This window comes from Clarias gariepinus, chromosome 14 (genome assembly GCF_024256425.1).
Source record: "Clarias gariepinus isolate MV-2021 ecotype Netherlands chromosome 14, CGAR_prim_01v2, whole genome shotgun sequence".
NCBI lineage: Eukaryota > Metazoa > Chordata > Actinopteri > Siluriformes > Clariidae > Clarias > Clarias gariepinus.
The window spans coordinates 9,233,326-9,253,764 of record NC_071113.1 but is presented as its reverse complement, the minus strand read 5'-3'; the positions used below and the strand labels follow the sequence as shown (position 1 = coordinate 9,253,764).

General features: G+C 38.5%; 1 protein-coding gene across 1 annotated transcript; it reads left to right on the top strand.

Annotated features, from left to right (window-relative positions):
- The first annotated feature begins 1,936 nt into the window (after window positions 1–1,936).
- ipmkb (inositol polyphosphate multikinase b) lies at window positions 1,937–19,422 on the top strand. The gene is made up of 6 exons (XM_053511893.1): window positions 1,937–2,615; window positions 4,818–4,903; window positions 6,671–6,767; window positions 8,541–8,713; window positions 14,189–14,270; window positions 15,237–19,422. The coding sequence occupies exons 1-6, from the start codon at window positions 2,396–2,398 to the stop codon at window positions 15,710–15,712; spliced, it is 1,134 nt and encodes a 377-aa protein (XP_053367868.1). The 5' UTR covers window positions 1,937–2,395; the 3' UTR covers window positions 15,713–19,422.
- The last annotated feature ends 1,017 nt before the right edge of the window (window positions 19,423–20,439 follow it).

Genomic DNA, 20,439 nt, shown 5'->3' with positions numbered 1-20,439 from the left:
TTTGTAGTCCAACTAGGGACTGTGAAGGCCAATGTATTTACCTATTAATTTTTTATAACCATAGTAGGAGCTCCGGTCAATATTTACCCACTCGTTCTCACACTACGGGCAATGTGGTAATGCCTAATCTACTGTGGGAGGGAACCCATCAAGAAAGGGGAGAACATGCAAACTCCAAGCACACAGATTCCAAGACGGGAATTGAACCCTTGACCCTGGAGATGCAAGGCGACAGTGCTACTCTTGTGCTTAAATGAGCACAATTTTCCTAAACCTAGTGGAAAGCCTTCCCAGAGGAGAGGAGATTATAATAACGGGGGAGCGGGGAGACCAACTTTAAAATGGGATATTAACCAGGGCATGAGGTTCACTACTGTACTTTTGGCCATATTGTTGATAGGAGTTATTCATGGTATGTGATGAGAAACCATAATAGTAGAGAAGAATTAGTGTCTACATTATTACATTTATATAATAATAACAGTAGGTACACATTAACCCAGGTTAACCATGTTGCTTGACTCACTTGTTCAAACATTGGAAAAAACAACATAAATTAGAAATGAGACAGAAACTTGAAACTGTGTAAATACAGATGATGCAATTTCCCCTGAGTCATGTTCCTGGAAAAAGGTTCCATGCTTGTGTAATGGCAGAATAACCACACAGTACATGTAATACAGTATAGACAGATCAGCCATAACATTATGACAAATTGCCTGATTTTGAGTAGGTCCCCCTTTGGACACAAAACAGTTATGACTTATGTATTCTGTAATTACACCTTTCTATAACAACCAGTATTAACATTTTTAGCAATTTGAGCTACACTAGCGCTTCTATTGGATCAGACTACACGGGCCAGGCCTTGCAGTTTGGAGTTGCTTTGGATCAGCTGTCTAGCCATTACAGTTTGGTCTTTTTCACAGTATCTACATTTTTAATATCGCATTACAATAGTGTCTGGAAGTGGGTGAGCTATACTTCTACTTGTATTAGGCAACAAATCAACATTTTTATTATTATTATTATTATTATTATTATTATTATTATTATTATTTTACTGAAGTTAATATAATGAAAGCAACAAAAATGGGCAAGCGTAAGTTACTTTTTGAGTGACTTTGATAAAGGCCAGATTGTGATGGCTAGAGGACAGGGTCAGAGTAAGTCTCCAAAACTGCAGCTTTTGTGGAATGTTCCTGGTCTGCAGTGGTCAGGACATGGCAAAAGTGATCCAAGGAAGGAAAACTGGTAAACTGGCGACAGGGTCATGGGTGGCCAAGGCTTACTGATGCACATGGGGATCGGAGGCTAGCCGGCGGAGTCCGGTCTAATAGAAGATCTTCTGTAGACCAAATGGTAAAGAAGAATAATGCTGGTTATTATTAGAAAGATGTAAGAACACTTAAGTCATTATTATGGCAAAGAGGCAGAGCTACTCAATATTAGGCAGGTGATCATAACATTATGGCTGATCAGTGTATTACCTTTTACCACAAAAATGTACAGTACATATGTATATTTAATAAAGTCTGTTTTTTTTATCAGTGAATGCTTTGAACATCTATATAGTGTTAATTGTTTAAGTTTGCTTATTTGTCTGCATCTGAGATCTAAGTCACGCGCAGCATCTAAGTACGTGCAAAATTAAATGTATCACTTTGTGACTTTTAACGTGATAAATGAAGTTGTAACCCGGAAGTTCTTTTTTTTTTTTTTTAGCTCGGCCTACACAGTAGGTTTTTAAATTATAAAATGTTTATTATAGTGCATCAGTGGAAAAACATCGTATGTAAAATTAAAATAAATGAATACATAGATGAATTAATTATACGTATATTTACGTATGGTATTTTTTTGCAACGTGACCTTTGTATGTGTGACGATGCTACGTCGTGCGTGACGTCACGCGCCTGGTGCGTCTTCAGGGATGGATGGGGAGGCAGCGAAGAAGAAGAGGAGCGAGGGCTGATGATGTGTATGAGAATGAATCTGAGGAAAATAATTGGTGTTTTCTGGTTTAGTCTGGTTTAAATTGGTCGGCGTGCGTGTGTTAATTTTTCCGGGTGGGGTGCTTGTGTGGTTTTCCCGGAGTAATTAGAGGGAATAAACATCTCTGAAGTGAGGAAGTGGGATGTGGCCCGGTGTTGTATCTTCGCCTGCGATGTGACACAATCACAACGCCTTGTGTGTGTGTGTGTGTGTGTGTGTGTGTGGCGGGTGGCACGCACGCGCTGACTCTCTACCATAGTATATATAAAGGCTCGCGCGATGGCATCCGCGTCATGCGGTGGCGGCTGGTTCGGATTCACGTCGCGCTGGAGGAGACTGCGGAACGCGCCGTCGTAATAATAATGTTTGTGCCTTCGTGACACCGCGTCGGATTTTTACGATGGACTCGTCGGTAACGCTGGGCAGGCTGGAGCTGGCGCGCGCCGCCGCCACCACCACCACCACCGCCGTCAGCACTGGCACGCGCCTCAACGGACCGGGCGCGAAGGAAAGGAGCGCGCAGCAGCAGCAGCAGCACGCCGTGCCGCGCGCGGGACCTCTCGGCTGCGTGCCGCTCACGCACCAGGTCGCGGGACACAAGTACGGCGTGGACAAAGCAGGTCAGTGTGCCTCACATATTAAACCTGTTCTCAGGTTCAAATCACGCAGTGTAAGTTTCAACAGTTCACGCACTGTCTTTCTCTCTTCGAGGGCTGGTAATGTAGTTCACGTGATAAACACAACGTTTTCGAACGTTATTTGCCCTTTTGCAACACGCCCTTAAATGTATCAGTGACGTCACTATAGGCGCAGTAAGCCTATAGCCCGTAGTCTCAGGTTTAAAGGTGCGATTAAGAAGATTAGTCTCAGCATAGAAGTAGATAGACATTTTTGCTGAGTCTTGTTAGATAGATTTCTTTTCTAATAGTATTCAAAGTTGCACAAACAGTGCTAAGATCAGTTCTAGAATTAGGGAACAATTTGACTGAACTTTGACTGGTTTCTGTGTTGTGCATGTTACCAAAGTCCTAAATCGAAAAGGCTGTCAGTCTAGAAAACAGTTCTAGGATTACAGAACCGAACTGGTCCAGTCAAATATCTTCTAAATACGTGCAAAATTAAATTCTAGACCTTTTCTCTAAACTGGTTCCATTTCCACGTAAACAAATTTCTCCAACAGGCTGTCAGTCGTTCCTTAGCTAACTAATCGTTTGCTATCAAGCAGTGAACACTACAGGGACATACTGTCAGACATTCATACTGTACATACATAAATACATTCATATTCAGTATATCAGGGCATTGGAGGCTCAGTGGTAAGTTTCTTGCTCGGGTTCGTCCCGTTTTCAATTCCCACCCGATGCCCCGGCCACTGGATGCAGTTCAGCTCAGATAAAACCTGTGCCAAGTTGTGTGCGGATTGGGTGGTCCACTGTGGCGACCCCTCGATGGGAGCAGCCAAAAGTCCAACAAAAATACATTCTATTTCCATGGTCAGATTTTTAGTTCTCCAATTTGATATTGAGATGTGTCTGCTACTTTGTGCTCTGTAAACCTTCATAACGGCTTTAGTCTGAGGTGCTGTTTGTTAATTGGTGACTCTTGAGGCTGATAACTCTAAGTGAACTTCTCTTTTGCAGTAGAGGTAAGTTTTGGTCTTGCTTTACTGGAATGTTCTTTATGAGAGCCAGTCTCATCATGGTGCTTGATGGATTTTGCAAATGCACATGACAATAAGAGAACTATTCCAGATCAGATCAGCTGACCTTCATGCCTTAGAATAACAACTGACTACTGTTGTTACTTAATTACTTATTGCCATATGTGTTATTTAATAGTTTGGAAAATTTTCAGTATTGTTCCAAAATGTAGAAAATAAATCCAAACTTGTGTCCAAACTTTTGACTGGGACTGTAAATGTGCACGTTTACTGACTCAAACAGGTTTTTTTTCAGCAACAGGGTACAGCCTTGTTAAATCCACAACTTAATCCATCCTTTGTTAATCGTGTGCTACAAATCTCCAAGATTATTTGTACAAATAAAGTAAGGGATAATAATAATAATAGTAATAATTATAATAGTAATAATAATCCACTATATCCCCTTTAAGTGTATTACAGAGTAACCTCTTCAGTAACCACTTTTTGGTTGTGAGTATTATAGAAATACCGGACACACCCTGAACAGGACACGATAAAGTGCACACATTTATCGCGCAGTTATTCACATCAAATGACAATTTAACACAGCCTGGTCACCTCCCATGTGATTTGGGAGGTGTTAGGAAACCGGAGAAGGGAGTTGTGAAACTCGACACAGAGATTAAGATTGAAGCAGGGAACCTGGAGCTGTGAGGTGGCAGTATAAATACAGTCTTCTCAATCGCAATGAATTCAATCGCAATGAATAAAATTTATCTGGTGGTGGTGGGGGGGATTAATGATTAGCAAATGATCTGTTTGATGAATCAGTTTGATTGAGAGACGTGTTCATTTCTGGGATATTCATACAGTAACGTAGTGACGTATTTGAGGTTTCAAGTTTGTGTTATTGCCACTCGAATGCTGGTGGGAAGTGGGTTCGGTACACATCAGTCATCAGCATTACACAAAGTCCAAGACACTAAAGGCAGATTAATGATGAGTCAGAAAGTGCACATTTAGGTGAAATGTTACAGCAGTACAGACAGAGTGAACTATAGCAATGACATAGATTTGGTGTAACTAGTAGTTTATATGTAATAAACAGTAAATAAGTGTCTTGTTAGAATGGCAGACCACTCCATAGTAACCTCAAGTTGTTTTTTGGATTTAACTCTAGGTATACTGCAGCACCCCGATGGCACGGTACTAAAGCAGCTTCAGCCTCCGCCCAGAGGACCCAGGGAGATGCAGTTCTACAGCATGGTGAGTAGTGTTATAACGAGATACATTTACTCACACTCAAAAAAAAAATAAAAAAAATCATAATTACTCTACAGTTATTTTCAGTGTTTAGTTAGTTGTGGAAGTATTGGCACTCGTAAAAAGCATTGGCAGAAATGACTTACTAGCTATTAGACACAAGATGTTTAAAAAAAAAGGAAAGAAAGAAATTACATATTTATTATGTGCCGGGAAAGTGATGCCCTAATGAAATCTTGTTGTTATTTATACTCTGTTATTTATAACAATGGCAATAAAGTTAATTGAGTGATTGATTGATTAAAACACATTTAGCAATTTTTTCCTTTTTTTCCCTTTCTGATTATATTACATCATATAAGAATTAGGAGCTTTGGGCTCAGGGTCGAGTAAACCCTGGAAAAGATGCCAATCCATCCATCACAGGGCACACACACACACACACACACACACACACACACAGATACACGGAAGGCCAGTTAACCTAATTTGGGAACGCCAGTTAACCTAATCTGTATGTCTTTGTACTGTGTGAGGTGCAAGGCGACTGCTGTTAAACCCAACACCCACCCCAGTGGTGCTGATGTGGAGATGGTGGAGAAGACGGAGTGGAAAATCAAGAAGCAAGGATCACAAATTCTCCCGATTTAGTAGATTTATAGACTTTCAGTATCTCAAGCTTATTAGATCCTGTTTAAAAAGCCGTTCCTGAGAGCACCAGTCACCAACTTCACCAAATGCTAATGGATCTGCATCAGTACTCTCTGTAGACGTAAGATTGCACAAAAAGATAGTCTTATGCACAAGGAGAACTAAAATATTCCAAGGTATCCCCCCCCATTTGTTTTTGCACCAGCATTGATGTCATCATTAAATGAGCCAGGATATTTTAACCCAAATTGAGTTGCCTCTTCCAGCCCGCCTTATCCTGGCCACATTTAGTTTCCAGATTTAAAATGAACTAACAACTTGTGGTTTGGGTTTGAAGTTGGAAATTCTCTCTCTCTCTCTCTCTCTCTCTCTCTCTCTCTCTCTCTCTCTCTCTCACACACACACACACACACACACACACACACACAAAGACGTGGAAGTGTTCTGCATTGAGGACAAGATTTGTCTCCTCTGGTGTGTTACATATCACACTAAGAGGAAAGAGCCTCTGTGCTGGTTATATCTCCAAAAAAAGCTGCATTTTGAAAAAGGAATTTTAAAATCATGTATTGTGTTAAAATGAAGGTTCGGTAAGATCAAGAATGATAATTGCTGCTCATTTCCTTTTTCAGTGCCTCTAGCAGAATGTTCATATTAAGCTTGTGTGTGAAGATGGTCTTGGCAGTCTAGGTGTTCATTTACAAAAAGTACTTTATATGTATATATATATATATATATAAAAGAACTTCGCTCTGTTTATAAGCCTGTCACTGATGCTCATAAGCGTGAAGAAAATAGCGACGACTCCAGGCGCCTGTTGTTTCTCTCTCACTCACTCTTGAGAAAGCTGAATAGCTGCTCTTTCTGTCCAGAATTGCTTTTTTGAGTGTAAATATTAAGCAGCCCGACTCAGAAGCGCATCCTCCAAATGACAGATGGTGCTACCCAGTCGTCTGATGTCATGTTTTGAGTGTTTTCAATCAAGATTTAATCTTCTTTCTGTGCTTAAGTTACGTAACCAGTAGTGCTGGCTACGGCGAGGATCCACCCACACCACAGCACATTCCATTCACGTTTCCTGATCTAGTTGACCCGGTCCGATCTTGTTGTCTCGTGCAGGTTTACTCTAAGGATTGCTGTGACCCCTGCTTACTCGAGCTGCGGCAGCATCTTCCGAAGTTCTACAGCACCTGGTCTTCTCCTGACAGCCCCACAGGTGATGTGACACGCACTGGTAATGCTTAATGGCGAATACTGTATTAACATCAGACGAGCCTCGATCAATTGACCGATAATCACTTAATGATTTGAGTGTAAATGTTAAGCAGCCCGACTCAGGAGCGCGGTCGAAGCATGAGTTGACAGCCGCATGAGAATATTACCAAGTCTCTTTAAAAGATGTCAGACGTGTAATATGCAAACTTTTTTTTTCTAAAGCAAAACATCTGCCAAAAACTTTTAAATAACCTTATTCAACAATAAAAACTCTAAATAAAAAAAAAGTTATCTGCAAAGGCAGCAGTTAAATCTTTTAAGTCAACCCTCACTTACTCACTGCCACATATAGCAGAAGCGCTTTAAAAAGCTCAAGCCTCATTCTGCAGAGAGTAAAAAGACTAATACTGTTATCACAAAAATAATAATAATCTGTATGTTACCGCTCTGTGCATGCGTGCTGACAACGAGTGACTATTCAGCACAACTACACACATACTGTATCTTAAAAATGCAGAAATTCTGATATTTATGCCCTCGCTGCTTACTAATGAATAGCCATGATCAGCTCGCCAAACACCAAGTGTATACTGATCAGTGTGTTATTAATGTTAAAATTTTTGTAAAAGCATTTTAGATAAGCCTTTCAGTGTGTGTGGGAGCAGCTTGATGCTAGTTAAGGAATGGAAAATTTTATCTGAGCGTGTAGGCTTTTCTATTGGTTTCAGTTTCATTATAATCTACATGAAAGTACTTTATAAGAGAATGGAATACGGTGCATACTGTATGTTGCCTGCCAGTGATTAAAAGTTGCTATAAAACTATCCTCTTCTGTTTAGAATATTTTTTTTTTCTTTTGGTATAAATAGTAAATAAGTAAACAATACTACACAATAAATACATAAAAAAGGATTTTATTTTTAACATGTTTTTAAAAATGAAAATATTTATTTTTCCTATATATGGAAACTTACGGCCCACCCTGTAGAACACTTTAAATGGAAGATTCCAATAACCCACACACACATGAATGAGATCAGTAATCGGTGATCAGCCCCAAAAACCCTGCTCGGAGCTACCCTACAACGTGTGTCTCAAATCTTGTACATCGTACATCTGTAGAATACTGTGCATAAGTCATATTTTGCTTCCAAAGAACCAGACTTTCTTGATATTTGTTTTAAATGTAGTCTTGGGAAATAGTTCTCCAGGCTTTTTCCTCCCTAATTTTTGGCTAAAGGAACCTGACATGGATTTCTGTTGTTTTTTTGAAAAGCATTTCAATTGAAAATAGATTTTTTTTTAAATTAAGTTCCACAAATCATCCCGTCAGTTCAAACCAGCCTCATCAACTTTTGTCTTCAACAAAGTGTTTATGCCCACACAACACCTGTTCAATGGAGGCTTTTGTTATTGTTGTTTATTGAAAATCCTGTGTAAACTAAAAGGAGACTGCTCAGTATATGTGTGTGTGTAAATCCCAAAAGATCAGCAGTATCTGAAACCAGTCTATCTGTCACTAGAAACCATACCATGGTCCCATAAACGAGCAAAATAAAGCAGCCTATGATAACAATGATAGGACAGGTTTAAAGATGCACCCATGTGTCTTGTCTGTATTTTTATGACCGCGAATGACAGAAAGCATATTTAGGATCAACATCCGCATCTGACATGCAGTTCAAATAGAGAGAGACTATTTTATATATATATATATATACTGTAAATAAAAAAGAATGTGACTGATGGTTACGGTGTTACTCCTCATGTACAGAGCTGTATCTGAAGCTAGAGGACGTCACACGCCGCTTCCAGAAGCCCTGCATCATGGACGTGAAGATCGGTCAGCGCAGTTACGACCCTTTTGCCTCACAGGAAAAGCGTGAGCAACAGATCAGGAAGTACCCCTTGATGGAGGAGATTGGCTTCCTGGTTCTTGGGATGAGGGTAAGCACTCACTGGCTACTTCCTGAAACGTTCCAGTCCCAGAGAAATCCTAACCGCAACCAAATCTTCAGTAATAACATTCATTAAAAAAATTGGGTCATGGGTGTAGTCTGGTATCTTTCCCACACTTACAAGGTCATTTTCAATAGAAATGATATTTTTCTTAATTGCTCGATTTAGAAAATCACAATTATTTGAAAATATCTTCAGCCGTTTTAATTGTGTGAATGTTTTTAAGAGAAATAAAGTAACACGGATTAATTAGCAACTTAATAAAGCCTTTTTTTTTTTTTTTGGCTTAATAACTGTGTGTAGTGAATGGTGCCGAGTACTGTGGCTCATCTTTTTGTGGCTGCATAAGGGGTGCACCGATCGATCAGCGGCTGGTCAAAAATCCGCCGATAATCCTTTAATAAATCGGTTGTCTCTCAACTGGCCGATCACATAAACCGATAATATCGTGATGGCGCAAAATACGCCAGTCGGCCACATCATCATGTCATTGCCAGCCTGAGAACATTACCAAGACTCACTCAAAATGTTAGATTTCTAATATGCATTTTTTTTTTTTTCCCAAGCAAAACCATGTGAGGGAATGTCTGGTAAAAGCTTTAATACAACAACAATGCGACGTGAATAATAATCTGAGTTTGAAAAGTTTTCTGCAAACGCAGCAGGCACTCCTGTAAGTCGACTTTCACTCAACGTCCTTCAGCAGAAGCTCTCAAAAAGCTTGAGTCTCTTTCTGCTGAGAGTAAAAAGGCTGAAACTGTTATCACAAAAATAATAATGAGGAAAGAAATAAAGGGTAGTTCCCATGTCTGACCAAGGCAGCCCGGGTTTACATTCCCGCTCTGTGCAGGCTGGCGGTGAGCGACTATTCAGCATGGCTGCACACATTCTGTGTGATAAGAGGCATAGACTGTTTCTTTTAAAAAGGCAGAAATCCTGATATTTATACAGAAATGCCTTGTTTTGTTTGTTATTCATTGACACAGCCTTGTTCCAGTGTAGCAGGACAGTCGCGTTTTAGACGTGTGTGAGAGTCCATTCGATAAACTAGTTAAGGAACGGAAAAGTTTAGATTTTTTTAGTCGAGCGTAGGCTATTCTGTTGGTTTCAGTTTATTTACAATCTCCATGAAATAATAATAAGAGAATGTATTATGTTGTGTAGGCCTTTCAATAAATACAAGTTTAAAACGTAGGATACTTTTTCAGATGTGAATTATATTTGTTTACTGCTATAAATAGGAAATAAATAAACAACACTACACAATAAATAAAACGCTTTAAATAAAGAATCCAATAACCCACCCACCTGTATTGACAGATTATTTATATATATACTGTATGTGTGTGTGTATGTGTATATATATATATATATATATATATATACACACACACACGCACACATATTGTGTAAAAGTCTTAACCCCCCTCGTTTTTTTGTATTTTGCTTCCAAAGAGTCAGACTTCCTTGTATTTTTATGAGGAATAATTCTCCAGGCTTCTTAAAGTACTTTTTTTTCATCTTTCATTTTCAGTCCAGTCCCTGTACCTGAGCAGGTTTTTTGTTCGTTAAGCCACACAGTCAAGTATGAATCATTTAAGCATATTTTAACATAAGGCATGAAACAATGAGAAACAGGTGTAGATGATGGCAGACGATTAGTATTCTGAAATCCAAGTGGTTGGAACAGACGAGAGGGGAAATGAGGTTGCTGCTGAGGTTGTTGCCTAAACCACCAATTCTTAAAATTAAATACAAAGAAATGAGGTGTGGTTTAGGACGTTTGTGCAGCACTGTATGTGCAAAGCATCCAGCAAAATCCTCATCACAGATAGCAGGAAGACTTTGTAGTTTTCCGATCTCAACAGATCTGTTCTGTGGAAATGAAAAAAGTCAAGATAAGTGATGCAAATCAGATAACGTGGAAGTCAATATTGGTGTGACTCACCATCCTCAAGAACCCCATGGGCTTGATTCCTTAAACAGCTCTGAAAGGAGACTAATAAGGAAGCCGACAGATGTGTTTGTTTGCACCTGTGCCAGCTTCTGTAGTGTCCTGAATTACAAATGCAGCAGTGGATTAACATAGCACTTTCAAAAAGGCAGCTGATTTATTGTTTACTATTTAAGATGCATTAATTCAACACTGGCCTGATCTATTTTTTCCTCATTATTTCACACCCTGAACATTCCCGAGCCCTATAGATGTAGCACATGAGCAGATGTAGTACACAATGTGTATTTAAGTATATTACCATGGCTGTGATGTTTTGCATACCAAAAGATCTTAGCTGAAGCTTTCATGCAGTTAGATTGGAAAGTGTGAGATGTCAGTATTAGATTATTAGGTAGTCGCTGATAGTCAAAGCTGTTATAAAACAGGATTGTGTCAAAGATTGAAAGCGAACTGATGGTGTGCATTTCTCAAACTCTCAGCTACTATTGTATTGGAGTACGGAAATAGGTTTGGTTTGTAGAGTTTAAAAAGATAAAGTAAGTATTTGCTTAACCTATAAAGTGCAAAGTCAAGGGGATATTACAGTAGCAAGTTCTCCCTATAGCAGAGGTGTGTGTTTAAAATTCCTTGCTTACTATCATGACTGAAAGGCAACAGTTACCCTTTAATCCTATGAATATTAATAACTACTTCATGGCTATGAATAAGACATTAAAGTGATTATGCTTTGTTTTCCATTAGCGTGTCATATTACCACTATGTACTAGTGCCATAAAGTCTGAACAGATGAGGCAATGTAAAGTAAAGAAATGTCTATTCTGTTTTTTGTTTGTTTGTTTTTGTTTTTTGTAAATGTACCTTGGGCCACTTTACTAATCAGACCAGACGAAAAGAAATCAACAAAGGTTTATGAAACCATACTGTTTTTAAATGTATATAGGCTGACAGAATCAATAATAATTAATTAATTTAAATTCCTCAAACTTCTTGAATGTGACAAAATCTGATAGAATCAGTTCTACAATCAGAAGTCGTAGATGTGCAAACAAAAATATCTCGGTATTTAGCACACTTTTAGAATTTGTCAGATCAGGCTCTCCTGTGCAACAGTTAGGAAATGCAGACATACCGGTGACGCCTACATGTTACCGACATGAGCTACAATCATCAGTAAGTACTTGGGGACAGCACAAGAGCTGTTGGTCAGTTTTTGATTCAGAATTGATTGACATTTTTGTAATTATAAATTTGTTTTTCAGATACTTTAAGTCGATTTTAATAGTACAAAACAGATAAGAAATATACCCTGTAAAATCTTTTAAAAAAAAGCCACCTCAACATAAAAAAGTTTAGTAACAAGTTGCACCGTTTTTTTTTTAGTTTACTCAACTTTCGGAGAAATTTGCTGGCCAAACGAAATATTTCACAGTGCTGTTTAGTTGATCAAACTCTTAAGGTCAAAAGTAAAAAAGTCTATTGGTTGTGACCTCAATTAATCATATTTCTGGAGGCCTGACTGAGCCTAACTTTTCATGTACTCAAAAAAAAGTAGGTTGTCTTACATTTATAGCCCTTTGATGTACAGTAGTTGGTTCAAGCGACACTCTGGCTTAACAATACTCACAAACACAAACATTACTTAAAAAAATAGTTAAAGTTAAAATGGTGATTTGCATAAAACAGGAGAATGCATGTTCAAATTTGTTTAGGGTTCAATAAAAATACCTGGATAACACCAGCTGCTTATCAAACTCTTACTGATTTATTTTTTTACAGTATGACAATATAAAAACTATTTTAAAAACTAGCAAAGATGAACAGTTCTTTTTTTCCCAACATGTCAGACACATTTTTAAAAAAAAAATGGCAACATGAGGTTTTCTCAACATTTGAATCTGAGGAGAGCATGTCTCTCCAAGTAGTAAAATAAAATAATAAAAGCTGCTGCATAGTCACGCCGGCCCTCAAGGACTACTACAACTTCAACAGCTTGTTCACGCTCCTCCTCTAGCTCCAAAACACCAAACGTCACCTCTTTGACCCGATCCTCCACAGCAGAGTTTTGGATAAAGAGAACAAGAGCAAGTCAAGTACACATATCTAGTAGTTTTTTTTTGTTTTTTTTTACTGTATAGCTGCTTGAGACAAATCAGACAATGAAATGTTAGGGGCTGTGGATAAATCAATCAATGAATCAATAAAATACAATGCCCAAGAATGAACGGCAGTCTACATTTGATCTACAGCTCATCAGTGAAGATATAATTTACATAAAAGGACTTGATTTGTTGGGTCCGAGAGCAAGAACCTCTCATACGGTGCTCTATAGTCCAGCACTATAACTTCTGGACACATCCGAACTGTGATCCATCATATTCAAAGACCCTATTGCTACAGAGTGTACGGTCTCAGCACTGTGTGCTACATAACATGTTCATCCAGCTCAACTCTGTGCTTTGAGTAATGGGCTAATAAATTATATATCCTCTTGTAAACTGATCTATCTTTGGTAAAATAAAGGATTTTTACTACACTTTCTGTTTGTTATCACTGAGTGGCAGTGAAAGAATTTGGCTTCCGGAGCTGGCTGAGCATCAGTACTCTGTGAACGTGTGGACGTTATCATCCTGACAGGATGAACTTATCACTGAGGCAGGCCTGAGAGACCTCTTTAAATCAGCCATCAGCATACTGACCTCCCCTAGAGTCCTCGTCAGTGTCCACCGACTCGCCCGGAGGCTCTGTTGTGCTTATCCGCAGCCCATCATGAGGTTTACACAACAGTTGCCGCGGTTATGCGGGACTCGAACGGTTTTAATATCCTAAGAGGAAACACGTACTCGAAGCTACAGAGCTCGTCTGACAGGTTGCTGCTGCCTTTTTTTTTTTTTTTTTTTTTAACTCATGAGGCTTGTGGCCTGTCATTTTCACAATAACACACAGACACACACACACACGGAAGTGACTCTGTTTCAGTGCAATGTATGAATGTCCTGACGGGTTATTATTTGTTATAGCACTGATTAAGAGCATCACAGTAATAGCAAAATGAATTCTGACTTGATTGAATGATGTCTCATCAATGTCACTTAATGTCATGGCAAGACACCGTAGCCATGCTCGAGTGTGTGAAAGCTTTCATCTCGCGCTAGGCCGTTTGTTCTTTGGCTGGGATCACGGGGGGAAAAAACTGTTTTAGGCTTTGAGCCATTTAGCCTTGTTTCAGAGCAAAACGAGCCATTAGTGGCAATTACACTACTGATTTGGTTGATACTCCAGACAATTTGCGTAGTCTCTTAACAGACTGAGATTTGCAGAGCATCGACATGGAACGTCTTCTCGGATTTTTAAATGGAATTCAATATTGTCTGGCTATTGTTTTTTGATAAACTGGTGTTATGTCGTTTTGTTTCCACCAGAGGGGGATCACGTCCTCCCGTGACAACCATTCTCAGTAAAATCTCACCATTTTCAAATCAAACCATTGCTCTGTGTGATTTGTATAGGTGTACAACGTGGGCTTGGACAGCTTTGACACATATGACCAGCATTACGGAAGAGGACTCGTCGAGGATACAATCAAAGACGGTACGTTTTTTAAAAAAATCCATGTGCCTCTGTAAATTATCATAATTTATTCTCATGCTATTTAAAGGAAAAAAGTTGACATCCACAGTTGACATGTGGGTTCCTTAGTGCTGTACCTACTTTACCCACAATGCCGTTTTCTGCCGTGCTTGCCATAGGATTCATCCCACCTGTGATTGATGCAGCAGCGTACTACTCCCTAGGTTTTTTATTCAGCTCTTGCTCTTCCTTATCCGTGTGCTCTGCTCGAACAGATCAGCTTCCTTATTAGCGAATATCACCAGCACCAATGCCACCATCACTGCCGTCAGCTATAAATCCTGAGTATCTGAGATAATTAGCCATAACTTGCATCGCGTGCAGGAACGTTTTTTTGTCTCCATTGCTTTTACATTCTCCACTAATTATCATAATAATAAAAAATGGTGAGGGGGAAGAAAAAAAGTCTTTTTATTTTGTAGGAGTTAAAAGGTGGCAAAACCTAAGCATTATCAACTATGGTTAAGACTGTTGAACTTCCTTCTCCAAGCAAATACACCGTTGTAAGTGTGATGATGCTTTCAGGGCTTAACCTTCTATAAATGGTTTAACTTTAGTTAAACCATATGAAATGTGTTTCAGTGGATTTCCTTGTTAAAAAAAGAAACAAATCAGTCTGTGGGTGTATAGAGTCTGATTAAATAGTCAGTACAGTCCCTTGAGCTTATTCATTCATCTTTTATACCGCTTATCCTGTGTAAAGTGTCAAGGCAGACCTGGAGCAAGGAAAGTTAAGGCACAAGGCGGTGTACACCGTGGACAGGGTGCAAATTCATTGCAAAGTGCAAATACACACACTACTGATAATTTTGGGTATGACAACCCAATCTTTGGACCATGGGAGAAAACCCACCAAGCACATGGGAGAACATGCAACTTCTTTGAACAGTTTCCCCTCCATACTCTTACTCTGTCTTTTCACTACAGGACTGTGTAAATTCTTCAACAACGGCGACCTCCTCCGCCAAGATGTTATCGCCGCAAGCATCGCCAAGGTCCAGAGCATCCTTCGCTGGTTCGAGAACCAGAGCCAGTTGAACTTTTATGCCAGCTCTCTCCTCTTCGTCTACGAGGGGCTTCCGTCTGCGCCGGAGAAGAAATCCGGCACCCGGAGCCTGCAGAAGAACGAAGGCGTTCTGGAGTACAACAACAACATCGAACAGAGCCTCTCCAGCATCTACTCCCTGCACCAGAAGGGCTGCATGCAGAGCCAGCAGGACAACAGCGCATGGCACGGCCACACGCAGCCGGACACTGGTGGGCACGAGACGCGGGAGATGCCCGACGTGGAGGTCCGAATGATCGACTTTGCCCACGTCTTCCCCAGCACGGCCCACGACCACGGCTACATCTACGGCCTGAGGAACCTGCTCAAGGTGCTGCAACAGATAATGGATGACTAAAAAAAATTTAAAATGAAAATGTTTCTTTTATGGTTCTTCTGCCATAGTGTTCTTCTCATCTCATCAGAGAGGAAAAGTTGTAGCTACTCTCATTCCTCTCTCCTGTGTTCAGAATCTGCACTACCTGGACTATAATGAAGTGTCCCATCTTAAAACCTTAGTCTTATAGTTGGTCTACGTTCACCTCATCTTTTTCTTTATATATATATATATATATATATATATAAACTGTTTTACTCAGGTAAATCGATTCCGTTTGTCATTAATAGTGTTTATCTCAGCAATGGCAGAAATGAAATTCTCTTAAAAAAACACACCGTCTTAAACATCTTGGCATATAAGCTGTTATTTTCCAAGATGAGTTAAAGAAGATATATACATACACACACATTTTTTTTTTTTACGTTGTTTTTATATTGTTTTTATGTAGGCGTAGCGTTGCTGCACAAGGCTGTGGTTGGAAAGACTTCGGGGGTTTTCACACATTTCTGACCTTTTTACACCAAACTGAAATTCTCAAAACTTCCTGGGCGCTCGTCCCTGTGACATCACATGCCTTAAGTCACAGACAAAATGGTACGATGTTACGATCTCGACGTATCCACCTACGACTTCACTACAGACAGTGCCAAACTCATGCTGAACCGTCACAAACTTGCTACGAAATTGCACTCTTTGCTAGGGATCAGAATCACCAGGGCCCGTCCGATTTGATATCACGATACCTACCGTATGTGCTGAACCAGTTTGTATTGCGATTCTGGAAGTATCCCGATAAATTTTTTTTTTTTTATTATCAATTATCCTGATATCAGATTTTGTTGCAATTTTTAACAGCAATCTGGATACCCGTGTGTTTTGGATACCTGTCTCACCATGTGCAGTAAAGCTGTGCGATTAAATCATTTATTCATACAGTTTACTTGAATTTTGTCCATCGAATCATTTAAGTGAATCGCTGGGCCAGTTTTTACTCATCCTAATTCGACTGACAATTTTTATAGCGAACAAACCATTTAGATTTTCTTGCAAAACTTTCCTTCTGTAGGATTATTGCGTCTTCTTTATCATATGCAGTTGGTGCAACACCGCCACCTACTGGACTTGGAGTGTGGAGAAGATGATTGGCAGGAAAGCAAGATTATTGCTTTGAGAGACAGATGATTTTTAAACAATCAATCAACAACAAAGTAACAGTTTTTCTTCAGTTCCTGTTAAATACGTTTTAGTTTTTTAATTCTTCAAAATCTGTAAGAAACCCAGCTGCTTGAGACAAATTGGATGATAATCGTTAGCGCTATGGAATCGAATTGAAAATCGGCGTGGCCCAAAATCTAACTGAACCGACAATCTAGCCATGATTCACAGTCTAATACACAGTGTAGTATCTATTAAAGCATTAGATTTACTAGTTTAATGCTAGTTTAATGCAAAGTGTCGCATCAAGTATTGACAACTCAAAGCCATCTACATCGAAAAACAATCAATGTGATCATTTCCAAGAGACACGAACCACATACAAACTGCTGCAATCCAGCTTCAGGTAACTTTTTTTATTTATTTCAAACAGGGTTGAACTACTTCATAATAAACTCTTTTTAATACAGCATAAGTCTCCTACGATTTTGAAATCGCACTGATTAAAGCTCACATGTGGTAATGTGAGAAAGCCCCCACGGATTTGGAGTACGTAGTTGTTCATTTCTTTAACCGCCGCTGCCAAGATGTTCCCTGCGCCCCCTGGTTGCGATTTTTGACTATCCTACATAAATCCCCTCCCCTGTGTAAATACGGTATTATATTTCCTGTGATTGAATCATGCAATATGCTGACCTGATAATAGAGAGGCTTGGATCATTATTGACGGTTTAAAAAACGCTCAAGTGTATCGATGAGCTGTGAGTTCTGCCTGTCGTCGATGAGAAAAGAAAAGAAAAAACAACATACAAGCTTAAGTTCTTACCCTTTTCTGGTTATCTTTAAGTCATGCATTATTAATGCTGTATCAATTGAAAGTGTTTTAAATTTAACACTTTTCTGAGTGAATGAAGCTTTACTGTGCAGACGTAAGTATTGATTCGAGTTCAGGAAGCTTAACCAGTATAGGCATTTACATTATAAAATATTTAGTCAAATGAAAGAGGAGGGTGAACAAGAAAATAAATAAAAATAATAATCACTGGAAAAAAAAGAGGAAAAATTATTAATGTTAAAGTTAAGAAACGGGATTTCTGATTTTTCTCAGTCATTTGGATTGTATTTATGTTAAATTCTGTTGCAGATTTTAAAAAAAATCTTTTATTTTAAACTTTAGGGCATTGCAGATTTATTAGAGTCTCATAGGTGCATAATCACTGTATACACTGACATACTGATGTAATCAGTGAAATGTATTACTCATCTCAAAGCTGATAAGTTTCTTGCTTTATTTGCTGTTTACTGTGTTTTTTTTCCCCCAGCATAATGCATTTCATGTCTTGGTTGAAAAATATGTTGTTGCAATGTTGTTGGTCTTATGTCGTTGTTTTATGCTGAATGACTGCCACTTGCGCTCGACTTGCCTGAAACGTACTCACCTGATTTAACATTCCTGTTGAATAACGGAGCACTTTCTGCTTGTCCCCCCCCAAAGAACAACGTTAGGCTCTGAAGGAAAAAGCAAAATTGGAATTGCATGTCTTTGGGCAAAGTCAAAACTACCTGTGTGTCTGATTCCTTGGCTCTTGTCTCACTCTCAGGAATGAATTAGTGTTACGAGGACTTCAAAGTAGTTAAGACATCCGTATGCAAGGACTCGAAGAAAAAAGGCCTCGGGCCAGTTCAAGCTAGGTGCGTTTCTGTTCTGTGGCATGCGCTGTTAAATCGAGGATTTTGTTTGCATTTCTTTTGTTTTTAGCCCTGCTATTAAATTTGCAGCATTTCTTTTTCATTCATGCACTGAAGCAAGTGGAAATACTGTACGATGTATACATCAGCCTTTCTGCTGTGAACTAATCCATTCGTCTCTCATTAGTTTTAATTCTTATTCGTATTTCTTATTATACAGTATATACATATTTTAAACAGTTGCACCTGACAGATTTGCGCTGGTGCTTAAAGCACTTTAATGACTCGATTGACTGGATTTTGCCTATGGAGCTAGTTTAAATAAACTAACTGTAAAGGTGTTTTACATGGCTCCAGATTATTAGAAGAATAAGATTAGAAGAATCTTAACCACTTTGTAACTGGTTTTTATTCTCATTATTATTTTTTTTCCTGTGGCAAATAAATACTTTTTTTTCTTTTTTTTACCCCACTTTTTTACATTCTCAAATAAATAAATCAGGGTAAATTTGATTTATTTTACGAGGACAATGTTAAGTATAATTAATATATATCTTTGTTGTCCTGAGATATGCAGGCTCATTTGTACCCCATGAAGCAGGAGGGTTGGCTCAATAAACTGATGACTATCTTTAAATGGTTTCCCAAATGCTGTAAAATTCTGCAATTCAGAATGCAGAAACACATCTGAATATTGATCTGTTTTAAAATGAAGTTCTGGAAGAAAAAGGATCTATTCTGGAATGGCCTCATGTGAATCCTGTCCTAATAGAATTACCTGTTTTTTTTGTAATATAGATGTATAACATGTAATAATCAGACTGGTATATTAGGTGTATATTTGGCAAATCTAGCATTATTAATAAAAATCGCTCTTAATAACATCTTGTTTGTTTTCTTCTCTGAGACACCACATGTTTTTTCTTCCTTGTCGAGAGGTGAGTTTACAAAGCCTTATTTTAAATGGACTTTTTTCAACTTGGTACATGATTGAGGATTATGAGAGATAAGTATGATCCGTATAAATGTATTACTAGATGCGCCCACGATTTTGTTTGTGTGGTATTTTATTGCACACTCGTAAGCTCATTTTTAAAAATGTACAGCGGCATCTGTTGAATTTTGGAACAAACTAAACGTTTTATGTGTTACCAAGTGCGTGGCATGAAGGTGTGCTTTTACTAAGTAGATTTCAATTGCACACGCATATGTGGATATTAAAAAAACGTACAACGCCATCTGTTAAATTTTAAGATGAACTTTTGATATAAAGGCGTTTTTCATTAAAGTTCCAGTGGTATATCTTCTCTTCCTGTGGGCCGATTGCAATGAAACAAAGCCTATACTGTATATGTTACCTTAAACTCTGTCTTTTAAACCTGTAAAACCACATTCAAATTTATTCAGTTTTTTATGTGATGTGTGCACAAATAGACGGACAAAAATTCCAAAACCATCTTGATGTGGTCTATTACTCATCTTGCGTCCCCTAAATTATTATTATTTTTTAAATATCTTCATGACTTCCCAATTTCTATGTTAATTTCAGTTTAAAATTTTACATTTTGTCACAATTCTAAACAAACAGCAAGGATAAGAAATGGGCTGTACAGTAGGTACTGTAATTGTGTGAATAGTTTAGAGCGCCACCTGTAGCATTACAGAGGAATGGCAATGTTTAACCAGTACAAATGCAAACATGAATAAATTTAATGTTATAAAAATGTAAAACAATATTTTAGAGTCAGTGTGGACATGCGTGAATTGCCACATAAAAGAATCACGATATGGAACTGAATCGATTTTATTTCTCCCATCTCTTTTATGTTTTCAGAATATCTTTTTATGGTTTGGATTTTATTCCAGTTTGTAGTCATAGATAAAATGTTTTAGATATAAAC

Coding starts and splice junctions, on each gene's coding strand:
- ipmkb (XM_053511893.1), top strand. CDS start 2,396: ATGGACTCGTCGGTAACGCTGGGCAGGCTGGAGCTGGCGCGCGCCGCC. Junction 4,904..6,670: donor AGATGCAGTTCTACAGCATG/GTGAGTAGTGTT, acceptor TGTCTCGTGCAG/GTTTACTCTAAGGATTGCTG. Junction 6,768..8,540: donor TTCTCCTGACAGCCCCACAG/GTGATGTGACAC, acceptor CCTCATGTACAG/AGCTGTATCTGAAGCTAGAG.